The sequence below is a fragment of the Chenopodium album genome, chromosome 26 (assembly GCF_948465745.1).
Source record: "Chenopodium album chromosome 26, dcCheAlbu1.1, whole genome shotgun sequence".
Taxonomy (NCBI): domain Eukaryota; kingdom Viridiplantae; phylum Streptophyta; class Magnoliopsida; order Caryophyllales; family Amaranthaceae; genus Chenopodium; species Chenopodium album.
The window spans coordinates 10,403,379-10,417,314 of NC_137859.1; the positions used below are offsets into that span (position 1 = coordinate 10,403,379).

Consider the following 13,936-nt stretch of genomic DNA (forward strand, 5'->3'; position numbering starts at 1 on the left):
ATATTGCATCTAATTTTTTTGAACGGATTTTATATTGCATCTAATTCTTATTATTCAATATGATAAATATGTAATTATTCTTATACAAAATTTCTTACACTATTTTATTGAGCATTTATATGTATGATACTTTTGTAATTTCATATGACTTTATTTTAATAAAGTTATGATTTTTAGTGGTTAAAAAGATTTTAAGATTTTTTTTTTAATGATATTATATTCACATTAATATTAGAGTATTAAGAAGTATTGTTTGGATGAAATTAATTACGTATGTATACTCCTATTCTTTTTAATCACATGCAACGTTGGGGGTTTCATGCTTGCTAATGCCAATGCACATTTTATAACTTAAATATCTTAACTTGTATATGTAACGAAAGTAAATTTCAAGGAAAATCTAACAAGATGTTACATGTGCTAACAAGGTGTTAAATGTGTATATATACTTGTATTTTTTTCCAACTTATAAATCACAAAAGATGATCAAAGGAGTGTACATAAATAACATTAAATTCGAAATGATAGAATTTAAAATAGGAAACGGAGGATATATAAGTTAAATAGCCTTATAAAAAGTACTCTTCATTAATGTTTATTGCATATCGCATGTATGATTAAATTTATAGGGCCCCTAATTGGTATGTAGTTTGCCCATAGGCCTCACAAAAGTCAGAAACGACCCTGCTAGCTTTAGGTGATGAAGTTGGCACCTTCAAAGACCATCTAGAGTGTTAGTTGAGACGATTAATACAAGAGGGAGGGTGAATTGTATTGAGTCCCTATTGACTACTTTTGCGGAATAATAAAACAATGCATATAGGAACTTGCAAAGTCACACAGATTTTACGAGGAAACCTTCCAGGGTCCAACTGGAAGTAAAACCTCGACCTTACCTTAGGGATTTCAAACACAACAGACTTCACTATAATAGGGCAAACACCAAGTTACAACCCATTAAACACAGACCTTTATTTCACAAGTTCCTCACTGGACTTGCTACTTGATATGACCCTATCCTACCCAATCTAAGTACCACACTTAGATTCACTCGTACTGCCAAAGTACAAAACTACTTGTACCACCTAAGTACAAAACTCACAGCTTCACACTAGAAGCTTACACAAACTGTATGCACTATAAAAATAACAAACACACCCAAATAACCCAACCAATACAAATGAATAACACCTAGTATGATAGGCAAGCTATGCACGAAATCCAAAACTAATATAACAAGTTAGAAGCTTGGTAAACTTACTCAATTAAACCACTGTGATTTCTGCACGCATAAACTCACAAAAACCTTAAATCATTTTGCTCTCTACTATTTATACAAGTATGACTTGTATAGCAAGTAGGTTTTCTAAAAGATAAATAAGTTAACTTAACTTATCTTTAAACACGATTTTATGTAAATTAATTTTGAAGAAAATCTTTTTTGGAAAATAAGATAGAAAGATATTTATTAAAAAGAATTATCTTTTTAACAAACCGATTTTAAGAAATAAAACTCTTTAGAAAATCTATTCCTAAAATCTATCTTTTATATTTTCCATATTTATTTACCAAGCAAACTTGTCATGCTTCTAATAAATTTCGTGCATTAACCTACTTAACATATTAACAATAATCTAGAAGATAAAAACCTTAACTAAATTAAATTGCTGCGCCGCGCTTTTGTACAGGTAGGTTACTTGGGCTTCAAGCTTACTAAGTTCCACCAAAGATCTTAGCTTGCTGTCTTCAAGTTCCTGTTAGGGAACGTTCCTGTTAAGAAACTCAGTTCTTGTTAGAGAACTCTTCTTCTGTTTTGTTTAACCCTTTAAATAAAGATCTCTTCATGTCTTCTTAGTAGTTCCAGTTACTTCTTCCATCACCATGATCAACTTCACCTAAACTAATCAAACACTTGAAAACCTTTATTAGTTGAGTTTGCTTTATTTTAAGTTTCTCATCATCAAAACCTTTAATCATCAACATAGAGCTAGGGGAGGAATATGTGATCACTAATGGATGACATTTTAGAAAAATTAGACAAGCAAACTTTTTAGAAAAGACAAAATAGACGAGCATATAGAATTCGGGGAAAAGCAATAAAGATAAAAATATTCAATTTCCTTAAATGGAAAGTTTATTTTTCACGGACAATTTTTGATTGGCCACGGCCCACGTGATACGGAGTAGAATTTTACAGTATTTAGGTTTACTGAAAAATGCTTTTGAGAAAGGTAGAACTTTGTATACCGTTTTGTTCTGATTGGTCTAGTTTAATTCTATATTCCCTTTAGTTTTGATTGGAGTACTTATAACTATTCTGTTTTTTCACTTAAATCAATTTGATCGATACATTTGTCGAGGCGTAACTCATTAATAACTTTAATTGCATATTAGTAAAAATGGTAACAAGATTATATTGTAAAACTATACATTATGACTAATCTAATGATATACTCGTATTAATAATAACATTCATTTATTTTATAGAGGTGAAAAATTAAGTAAACCATGGTTGGTGAATAGTGGAAAAAGTAAAGTGATGCATTTAAAAAAAAAAAAAAAAAAAAAAAAAAAAAAAACCGAAGAGAGTACTTTAGAGCATCAAACCCTATCCAATTCTTAATCCTGGGTGCCAGATCAATATCGATTCGATAATCATTTTTCACTTAAATGTACTTATCAAAAAAAAAAAAAAAAAAAAAGACTTCTAAATATAACTTTCATAATTACTTTGTAACTTGAATAAGTAGTACTTCGTAATTTGTAATATTATTACGGAGTATTAACTTACTCGAAAATATGTGATATTGTGGTTGATTAGTGTTAAATGATATAATTTGCTTGCCTTCAAATCCCCCCAAAAAAATAAGGGTCAAATGATATAATAACTAATGGTTTACAAAAAAAAAAAAAAAAAAAAAAAGTTGAACTTTTCATCATTTTCTTCAAAAACAAAACTTTTCACATTAATTTGGATAATATATCGGGTATGTGATATCCAAAGTAAAAATTCGAGTATCAAAACAAACTGAACTTATTGATTTGATTTGACAATATTATTTTTAGTGTTATTTGTTATAATGATAATGAATTCGAATATACACCCATGTTTATCCTTATAATTTAGGTTTTGCATTAAGAGCCTGTTTACATTTACTGAACTAAGCTGAACTGAACTGATTCGAGCTGAACTGAACTGAACTGAACTGATTGGAGCTAAACTGAACTGAACTGAATTGAGCTGAAATGAATATTTTATGAGAGAAGGAAATTAGGTACTGAAGTGAACTGATTGGAGCTGAACTGAACTAACTAGAGCTGAACTGAACTGAAATTAAGTAAATATGAAAAGGCCCTAAGGGTCTGTTCTCATTGATTGAACTCAGCTGAACTGAAATAAATATTTTATAAGAGAAGGAAATTAGGAACTGAACTGAACTGAGCTGAGCTGAACTAAGCTTAACTGAACTGAACTGAGCTGAACTGAACTGAATTTCATCATAAGAGAACAGACCCTAACTGAAGACTATTTGAAAGGTACAACTCTTTTGTACGGTGGTTAGTTAGTTGTTTCATTAAAATAATCAAAAGGTTGACATTAAGAGGGATAGTACAAATGTTAGTTAAATGTACTGATTAAGTTTAAGACCATTTGAGTATCTAAACATGTAACCACTTCAATTTATTAAATGATTTAAAATACTCTATACTTTTTATAGTGTAACTTGAAAATATGTGGAAGACTTATAAAGTAAAATAAAAGATTTCTGTATATAAGTTGATTTTTTTTTTATTTTATTTTTTTTTGACAAAGAAAAAAAAAAGGTGGTGCTAGACTTTAACTCACTTAGCTATTTTTTTTTTTAAAAAAAAAAATTTCTAAGAATCATTATACATTTGTTGGTTTTTATCACTTGTATATGATGGGTTGGTATACTAGGTGTGAAGCCCGTGCGACGTACGGGTTTATTTTTAAAATTATTTAAGATTTGTGTCTTATTAAATACTAATACTAATAATAATTATAATATAAAAAGGATTTGAAGACATTAGGATAGTTGGTAAGAGTTGCGGTTTGTGTTCATTTTGGATTTGGATTGCAAAAGATGTAATTTGTTAAGAGGAAAGAATGCTTTAATTTACATGTGTGTTACAATTGATTTGAACCGTAGGAATGTATTAGTTTCATGCATGCCAACGCAACTACACAAGTCACAACTCTATTACTTTCATTAATGGACCGTTGACCAATTATACAGTATATTATATTATATAGTCCACAGAGCTACCAGAAATTATCAGCATATAATAATAATGTCAAAAATCAAAAAATAATAATAAAAATATTTCAATATTAAAAAATTATTATTATTATTATTATTATTATTATTATTATTATTATTATTATATTATCAAAAATTTTATAAAAAAAAAAAACAATTTGTGATGTTCAAATAGAATGATCTCTTGTACACCTCTATACAGAGTACTCTATTTTTTTTTTTTTTTAGTTTTGATTTAGGTATCTTGGGTCTCCTGTGAATGACGCTGACATGATTATCCTATTCCCTTTCGTAGCCCTAAATATGTAGTGTGTAGAGTATATTGTTTCTTTGTAATTCTGGTACATATTTCTTGTGCCTCCGATCAATGACGGTGATAAGATTAATTTTTTTCCATCTCCATCTCCAACCTCAGTTGTATCTTTGTTTACTATTGCATCCTCGAAGGTATTGTAATTTTCACTTTGTGTAGCCATGAATCTTGGGGTATCTGACTATGAAAAAAAAACAATTAACGTTTTTCTATGTATTGTGAATTAATTAAGGCATATTTATAAGGAAATACAATCCATCATATCTTCTCTATATAAATTTTATAATTCTTTATAATCTATTCTTTTTTAATTGTTATTCATATCATTTTTTAAGATTTGTTTTTTCTTGTTAATATTTAATTTTATCATTTTTTTAGATGTTATCTATAAGAATAATTTTTTGATTTTGTTTTTGTTTTCTTTTTCTTTTTAATATATTCATTCTATATTTACGTGATGGTGATGGTGTTAAATTTCACTTTCCCAAAATATCCCTCTCAATTTTGTTTTTTTTTTTTTTTTTTTTTTTTTTTTTTTTTTAAAAAAAACCTTTCATCTGAAAAGAGAATACTAATAATCGAGCATGATATATTGACACACACGATTTTTTGTGTCGCTTAGCTTGTAGTAGTAGTGTAAAAAACAAACTTCATTATTCATAATAACTACTCCATGTTTTTACCTTAAAATAAAAAATATCTTTGGCTTTTATTTTTAGCTATCTCATAAACTTTCCTTCTTTCAAAAAAAAAAAAAAAAAAAAAGAAATCTTATAAACTTTCCTTTTGGGAATTGTTTTCCTCACGCTAACTATGTACTTCGTATTTTTTTATTACCAGCTTTCCCTTTTCTTTATTCTATCGTATCATTTCATTAACTCTTATTAACCCTAACCAAATCAAATCAAACCCACAAAACAATCACAGTATCCTCCATATCCAAAATGAAGAATTGAAAAATTGACTCAGTTAATTGCTTAATTTTATCAATTTCTCTTTCATTTCACTCTCTGTTTACATCAACTGAATCTAAACTCCAATAATAATTAAATCGCAAATGAGGTTTTTCCCCTCAATCCCGTTGAACTTGTTGATTGTTATCTTATTTCGTCTAATTTCATACCAAGGAGTTAGGGGTTTCCACTATCTTATGTAGTTCAGATACCCCAACGTCAGCCAAATACTCATCTGGTATTTCAATCCAAGTCCCTTCAACTTCGTGGTCCTCAGATTTTGTTTCAAGTCTTCCATCACCCATAGCCAAAAGCCACTTGTTGAACCGTTTGTTTTTATAGTAGCTCTCGTTCTTGGCTTCCCCTTCTCTTACTCTCATGCTTTGCTTAAGAATGAACATGTTGCATGCATTCCATGTGTAGGATCTGTTTATTGATGCCTAAACGATATCCTGTCTATCTCCTTTTGTGACTATTGGTAGTACTTGGCGAAAGTCTCCTCCCAGTAATACAACCTTGCCTCCAAGCAGCTTAGCTTCTGCCCCTTGTTTTTTGTGTCCTACTATATCTCTCATGGTGCGATCAAGTGCTTCAAATGTGTATCTATGGTCCATTGGCGCTTCATCCCAAATAATCAATGATGTATGTTGGAGGAGTTCTGCTAACTGGGTGTTGCGTTTGACGTTACATGTTGAGTTTTCTAGTAGGTCTATCGGTATCTCAAATCGACTGTGAGCTGTCCTTCCTCCTGGGAGAAGCAATGCCGCAATACCTTATATGTCATTCCAAATATGTTAGTTATATATATATATTTTTTTGAAATACTTGTGTTTTTAAAACTTAGTTTAATTAATTGTATGTATAGAGGAGATGTAATCTGATTTTAAAATAATTGAACTAAAATTGTGTTACCTGATGATGCTACATTCAGAACTATTTTTCGATCTGCCCGAAGCTTTGCTGTGATGGTGCAGTATAAATATGTCTTTCCAGTCCCTCCATGGCCGTATAAGAAAAATATCTCCCCTGTGTCCTGTTCAACTGCTTGCACCACTTTGCCATAAACATCTAACTGCTCTTTATTCAAGTTCTTTATTCTTTTGGACCAATCTTCCTTCAGTTGTTTGATGTCGTAAAGTCTTTCTTCTGCAATAAGCTTGTTTTCCATAGTTTCTGCTTCTGTAAAATCAGGTTGTGGTAGGTCTTTGAAATCTGCCAAGCACTTTCCGAATTTCACCAGAATCCTATCAATTTCAAGCAGTGTGTATGTCTTTATCTGATCCTCTGTAAGTATGAGTTCTGGATGTTTGAACAACCTTCTCTTTTTTCGCTGTATGTCTTCTGAGAGGGCGTTGAAGCTGCATTCCCATAGTGTTGATATATCAGTTACTTCGCAAAACAATAGTAGGGTGACGAAAAGTTCCCTCAATTACGCTGGCACTGCCCACTGATTTGCTTCTTGTATAGCATCATGCCACTCTTTGTCGTTGTTGAGTAGGCCTAGTACGTAGCAAGCTTCTTTGTATGTAGGACACACTTGTCCATCAACCTTTCTAATTTCCGCAAAGGTTTCAGGTCCCTTAACAATGTTGAGTAGTAGGCGAAGGTAGTACCTCTCCCCTGCAGTAGGATGAACATATGTAATTCTGTCGATGCATTTACGTTCCTGCCTCCTTGCCCACGACTTTTTCTTTTTTTTATTCCCAAGCTCATCGATTTGTTCAGTGGTTGTCCACACATATTCTGTGGGAAACTCTGCATATGTTAACGTCCTTGCTTTTTCATCGATGGCATTGGTTTTCATCCATTCTGTCAGCATTGTCTCATTAATGTCTTCTTTATTTATCACAAAGTTCAAACTATCACTGTCTCTCATTACTACTGCTTGTTCTCCTTCTAGGTGTACAGGCAGGCGCATTACCGCTGGAGTTCTTTCTTGGATTTTGAACTCGAAGATTCTCCATGCAGCTTCACATGCTGAGATGTATCTACAGTCAAGATATGTTTTTATCTCATCTTGTTCGTCGCCGGTTATGATCATGGTTGTCCTATCTGGTCCTTTACACACATACTTGAAAAGGTACTTGATTGCTCTTGCAGTGTTGCACCATTCTACATTGATATGTGCATTAAACATCATTAACAGTCCTGCATTGTAGGGCACTATTGACCGATTGTCCATGAGATGATCACCTTTTTTTATAAACCTGTTTTCATTAATTTGTATTTGTATAAGCATCAGTCATGTATGTTGGTATATAAGCATGTATAAATCTTATTGCTTTTATTTAAAAATAAAACCAATTATGATGAAAATGGTTATTCTGTCCCTAAAAAGCCTAACCAATCATGTGTAGTTACCTCCCGTTGTCCCTCCTTCTATATATTGGCTGACCATTACTGTCGATAGTAGTATCTTGATTAAATGATTTTGGGAAATTTTTGCTGCATTTCTTATCTACCATGCATGCACAATTTGGATTTGCATTACCGCAAGGGCCATGAACCATGTAACGTGATACAGTCTCAAACAAATTTGGATTTGTTTCTTTGTCCGGGATTTCTGCTTGAATGATGTTATCTATGTACTGTGGCGTTATTTGTGCTATGTCTTGCTGTAGCCATAGAAGTATATGGGCATGTGGCAAACCCCTCTTTTGGAACTCAATTGTGCAGACATCTGTTTTGTTAAAATTACAGTTAAATATTTTTTCAAAAAAAATTTACTGTCAAACTAATGCAATGTAGTTATAAAATAATCAACAACAGACACTTCATTAGTTGCTTTTTTTATCATTAATTCCGTACCTGCCACATCAGGTCCAAAGTAGTGGTCTTCCTTCAGACACTTCATTAGTTGCTTTAACTTGAGCTTAAAAACTCGTGCCATGATATCGGGCCGATCTTCCACTTTTTGTCCTTCTATGTGATTCATCATCTCTTCTACTTCAGGCCATTTTGGGTTTGCAATAAATGTTATAAACAAATGTGGGTTGCCATACCATCTACAAATTGCCATTGCATCTTGGTAGTTTTGGTACATATATCTTGGGCCTCCCGTGAAAGATGCGGGCAGGATTGTTCTTTTCCCCACTCCGGCCCCGGTTGTATCTCCATTCACCATTGCATCTCTGAGATTATTGTAAATTTCACACCTAAGTTGTGGCTGGTGGTGTCGGATATATGACAACCTTTCTTCTTCGATTGCACATTGGCAGTCAACTATAAATTGTGAGAATAGTCGGCCTCCACGAATTAGAGTTTGGGCTTCTATTTTTCGAGTTTTCAGCCTATATGCATAATACTCTCTCATTGTTACACACTTTCTTTTGCCTTTTCCGGATTCTTTTTTATTGTTGTAAAATATCCCAAGATGGTAGCTATCTTCACCATATGGGAAAAGTAGAGGGTATTGTAGAGCCATGAAACTTGGATGCAGTTCACTGATTCTTTGTAATCCTTCAGATTTGTGCTCTATTATAATATCCCTTCTGCAAGTGTTGTGTCCAATATCTCCGACTATTAGAGCGGCTATCTCAGATGATGTTGGTGCATTGTATACCTTATTTTTGTTGTTCCTTGTTTCTAATAGCTTGATGATCCAATTTTCTCCTGTCATTTGTTTTATTCTTTCTTGTGCCTTGCGAAAGATTTGAGCTAGAGGGTTCACTTTGTCTAGCATGTTTTTCAATTTGGTAAGTAAATTTGAATCTAATTCTGGGCTATTATCATTTTTGCAGACGGCATTTGTTCTCATATTGATCTCTGGAGCAGCTCCATCGTATATATATAGTTGAGCAAATGATGGTTGTTTGTCATCAACAGGGAGCAGCGATCCTATGCGGTGATAGTTCTGCCCACTAACTCTGAAAACATACGAGCCTGGAGTTGAGTTTATTGAAGCATCAATTTTAGCCCCCATCGAAGTGAAGGCAAAACATGAGTTGTAAGGACGAATAAGCTGCCTAAACATTGCAGTGCTTCTATCTCCCCTGTAATCTAGTAAGTTTGCTAAGAGCTTTGGAGGTTCTTTTAATTTTGGCAATTGTATTTTCCCTTCTCGACAACACATGTTAAAGGTTGTGCAATTCTTGCTGCTCCCTTTCTTTACCCTCTCTTCATACCACATTAGTGCTTTACAATCTGGACATTCATACTCAGGTGGTCCTAAACACACATATTTCTTGTTCTCATTTGTAGTTCCTGCATTTTAAAATCAATCAAATATCTTGAAAAATAAGGCTTATACAAACACATTTGCAATCAAATGTTTCCATCAATAATTCCGTGAAAAATAAGGCTTAATTTCTCAATATTGCATCTAAATTATCCACTAACAAACTTGCAAACATCATCAATTCAATTCTAATTCTGATTTCAGAAAATTAACAATGCAAGCATCAAAGTGGATCAAACATTTTAATAAAATCATACCCACAACAAAAAAAAAAGAGAAATATACTAAAAGATTACTTTAAAACACTAGATAAGTTCATAAATTTTGAATTAAACACTTGAAATTGGCCTCAAGCCAAACTTCATTACATTTATACATATAATAATAACCTCAAATCCAATCCCAAACAAAATAATTAAAAAAAAAAAAAACTTACAAGTCGAGATTGGTGAGTTGATAATTCCATTGTACTTCCAACTCCAACGAAAAACCCCAGAAATTATGATCCTACTGAATTAAAAAAAAAAAAAAAAAAAAAAACCAGCGAAAATCTTGAAGTGATAAAGTGATAAACTGTAGTATATAGAAGGAAGAAGTAGTACGGAATAGTACAGGCTGTAAATGAAAATGTAGGATGAAAATTCAAAGGAAGTAAATATAAAGAAGATTATTCTTACATTTTTTTATTTTTTATTTTTTTCCCAATGCAATTAAAAGATTGTCAGTGATTCAGACCAAAAAAAAATATACTAGTATATGAAATCATTTAATATATGGTAACCGGTGGTAGAAGGTAGACCTGGCACATGGGGTCATTCGGGTCGGATCTAGGTCGGGTCACTGTCGGGTCGGGTATGGGCCGGGTCGGGTTGATTCGGATTTCGGGTCATGAATCGGGTCCAGTTTGGGTCGGGTCAAGTATGTTTGTGTCATATTCGAGTCAGGTCAAAATCTGTTCGGGTTGTTTCATTTGTGAATCAAGCTCAAATCAATAATTTTATACGTTGTATATATTTTGTTGTTGTTTTAACAACACTACCAATTCAGTTTATGAGCTTATCTACAATTAAAGATGAACAATTTAAGTTAATTTTGGTACAAAACATTTTAAGTTCAATTATAAGGTAATTTTAGTTCATGTCATTTCAGGTATTGGGTTAGTTCGGGTCAATTTCGGGTATTGGGTCTGTTCGGGTCAAACAATTCGGGTCAATTTTGGGTCGGGTCAATTCGGGTGTCAGGTCAGGATCAGGACAGCTCCATTTCGGGTCGGGTATGGGTCGGGTCAATTTTGGGTTTCGGGTAATTTTCGGGTCAATGTTTTTGGGTCAATTTCGGGTCATTCGGGTCGGGTCATCGGGTCTGGGTCAGGATTGCTAGGTCTAGTAGAAGGTAACCTTGGTCGGGTCAATGTTTTTGGGTAATTTTCGGGTCAATGTTTTTGGGTCAATTTCGGGTCATTCGAGTCGGGTCATCGGGTCCGGGTCAATTGCATAGTTCCCTGCTTTTAACTTTCGAAACTGCAGTCCCCTCTTTTTACATTTCTTGAAAGTTCTGTCCCCTGTAAGATGCTTAACTCCGTCAATGCCGGAATTTTGGGTCAACGCCGGAATATGGAGTCAGGTGGGGTTTGACAACAAATTTTTAAAATTGGGTGGCCTTGGACAACAAATTTTAAAATGGGTGGTTTTTGGCAAAAACGTGTTTTTAGCGGGTGGTTTTTGACAAAATTATCTTTTTTTTATTGATTAAATTTGTGTAGTATATATTTTTGAGAAGAAGCTAAGGAGGATATTTTGTTTGGTCGTCCATGTCGAAATGAGTTGAAGAAGGGCTCCTTTAAATACTAGAAGGAAAGGAATCGATTCATTGCCTACAATCATATGCATTGTACTGTGATCGATTCAAAGGATAATTTGTGTTTCGAAAAAGAAGCCGGTGGCAGGTTATTTGATCAGTTCGCTTTTGAGCACCTCTTGGCTCTTGCCCTGCTTAGAGGTTCTTAGAATTTGTAACCTAGAAGCGTTTATTGGTCTCTATTATTGTCAAAGACTTTGTCAATTCAAAACTTACAATTTGGTTTTGAGCTTCATTATTCTTTTAACTAATACTTCGACTCCGAATGCGTTTGACAAAGCAAATTACTAGTGATAACAGATTTTTTCTAAGAACAAGTAGTGGAGCAAATTATTACGAAGTAAGTGATAACAGATTTTGTCTAAAAAAAGTAGTGGATAAAGATGAGAATAATAACTTTTTAAAAAGATGAGAATAATAACTTTTTAAAAAGATGAGAATAATACATTAACCGTTTGAACGCTAAAGATGAGAATTATTTACCCAATAGTAACTTTTATGGGAGAGTCTACACTACATGACATATATTGCTATGTACTACTAACGATATGTACTGCTATGTACTACTAAATTATATATATATATTACAAATTAAAATAAAAATTTCATTAAAAAAAAAATCAAATCAAAAGTCAGATTCATTCTCCTCTCGCATCCTTTTTTTCTCTATTATTGAAGCAAATTATAATTAGAAGGAACAAAATCACTCAATATAAATTGAAGATTCAATTGAGGTGACTAATTTGATTTTTGTCAATTTTAATCCCCTTACTTCCACCCTCATCTTCAGTCAGCCATACTAGTGACCAGACCCGACCCTGATCCAAACCTTGACCACCCCGCGCCCCGAACCCTTCGACCTTGACCACCATGCGCTGGAACCATCTGACCTCGACCACTGGGAATTTGGGGGTTTTGATTTTGGAGCTTTGGACGGCTGGGGGAAGATTGGGCGCCAGTGGAGAAGCTTTACCGGACGCCGGCGGCGAAGGGGGAGGGTGAAAGGTTGGCTGACTGGTGGGGGTTGTGGTGTGGGGTGGCTGGTTGGTGGTTGTGTTTTTTTTTTTTTTGAAGTGTTAAATCTAACTATAGTTAATTTTAATTAACTATTTTATCATATTTTTGGCAATTAGAAAAGGAAAAAAGAATATAAATCTAAAAAAAAAAAAAAAAAAAAAAAAAACTAAGTGTTGGTATTCAAATTAAATAATATGTCCAAAAAAATAAAAAAAATGTCCGTTCAAAAAAATTAGATTTATAAAAGAATCGATCATGGTACCTTAAAGTAATAAAAGAAAACACTCCACCAACTTAGCTAGATTTGAAATTTGTTTAAAAATACAAAAATTAAATATTTAATAATTAAAATTAGTGGTACATAGCGGTACATTACTTTAGTAGTACATAGCAGTACATGTCATTTACTGTAGAATTTTCGATTGATATAAAGTTCATAATATGGCTTTTTTTGTTTATTTTAATGTTAGTAGAGATTTGGGTGAAATGCATATCACTTATATGTCAATTCTTGGGTGGTAGCACAGAGTTTAGATACCTCTGGTATGAGTGATAGGCATTTAGCTACTCCTATTCTTTTTTATTTTGTCACTCCTACTATCTTGGATAGTGAGCAACTATATGTACACAGACACCGACACCGGCCAAAGAGGTGGTTTAATGTGTACATGTAGTTGCTCACTATCCAAGATAGTAGGAGTGACAAACTAAAAAAGAATAGGAGTAGCTAAATGTTTATCACTCATAACAGAGATATCTAAACTCTGTGCTACCACCCAAGAATTGACATATACAGTGATATGCATTTCACCCAGAGCTCTACTAACAATGTCACAAAAATGAAACCGGAGGAAATACTGAAACCCTTGGTCAATGTTAAAACTCTATGTTACATAAACATTTACATTAGGATCATTATATTGGGTTTTGATTCCTCTACAACTACTGTACACTGCCGGAGGTGCATCAATTGGTGTTGCCAAACCACTACCATTAACATAGTGAACAATTTTAGTGCTCTTATGGACAACCCTAGTAAAATTCTTGTTTCCTACAAAATTATCATCTGGAATCCACGTTTTCTATAAAGAATCACTATTGTAGTTGACTATCGAACCCCCCATATTTACCCAAAACATGGTTTCAATTCCCTTAAGCCTAAGAGTTGAATGGTGAATTGAGTTCTCATCATGAATTAAAGTATCAGGAACCAAGTCTACTTCTAACGCATTTAAATACGCCACAGAACTATGTGCAGGTTCCAAAATAATCAGGAGGCTACTTGATGTCACATTAAAGGAATACTCTTTCATGACACTAAATGGTTGAGGATTGA

At 33.2% G+C, this 13,936-nt stretch overlaps 2 protein-coding genes across 2 annotated transcripts; both read right to left on the bottom strand.

Annotated features, from left to right (window-relative positions):
• Positions 1 to 5,475: 5,475 nt before the first annotated feature.
• LOC145618006 (uncharacterized) lies at positions 5,476 to 6,891 on the bottom strand. The gene is made up of 2 exons (XM_081672781.1): positions 6,462 to 6,891; positions 5,476 to 6,321 (listed from the first exon to the last, which is right to left on the bottom strand). Exons 1-2 carry the CDS (start codon positions 6,715 to 6,717, stop codon positions 5,990 to 5,992), a joined length of 588 nt encoding a protein of 195 aa, XP_081528907.1. The 5' UTR covers positions 6,718 to 6,891; the 3' UTR covers positions 5,476 to 5,989.
• A 4-nt stretch (positions 6,892 to 6,895) lies between these two features.
• Positions 6,896 to 8,439, bottom strand: LOC145616782 (uncharacterized). The gene is made up of 3 exons (XM_081671511.1): positions 8,358 to 8,439; positions 7,911 to 8,229; positions 6,896 to 7,756 (listed from the first exon to the last, which is right to left on the bottom strand). Exons 1-3 carry the CDS (start codon positions 8,437 to 8,439, stop codon positions 6,979 to 6,981), a joined length of 1,179 nt encoding a protein of 392 aa, XP_081527637.1. The 3' UTR covers positions 6,896 to 6,978.
• Between the last annotated feature and the right edge of the window lie 5,497 nt (positions 8,440 to 13,936).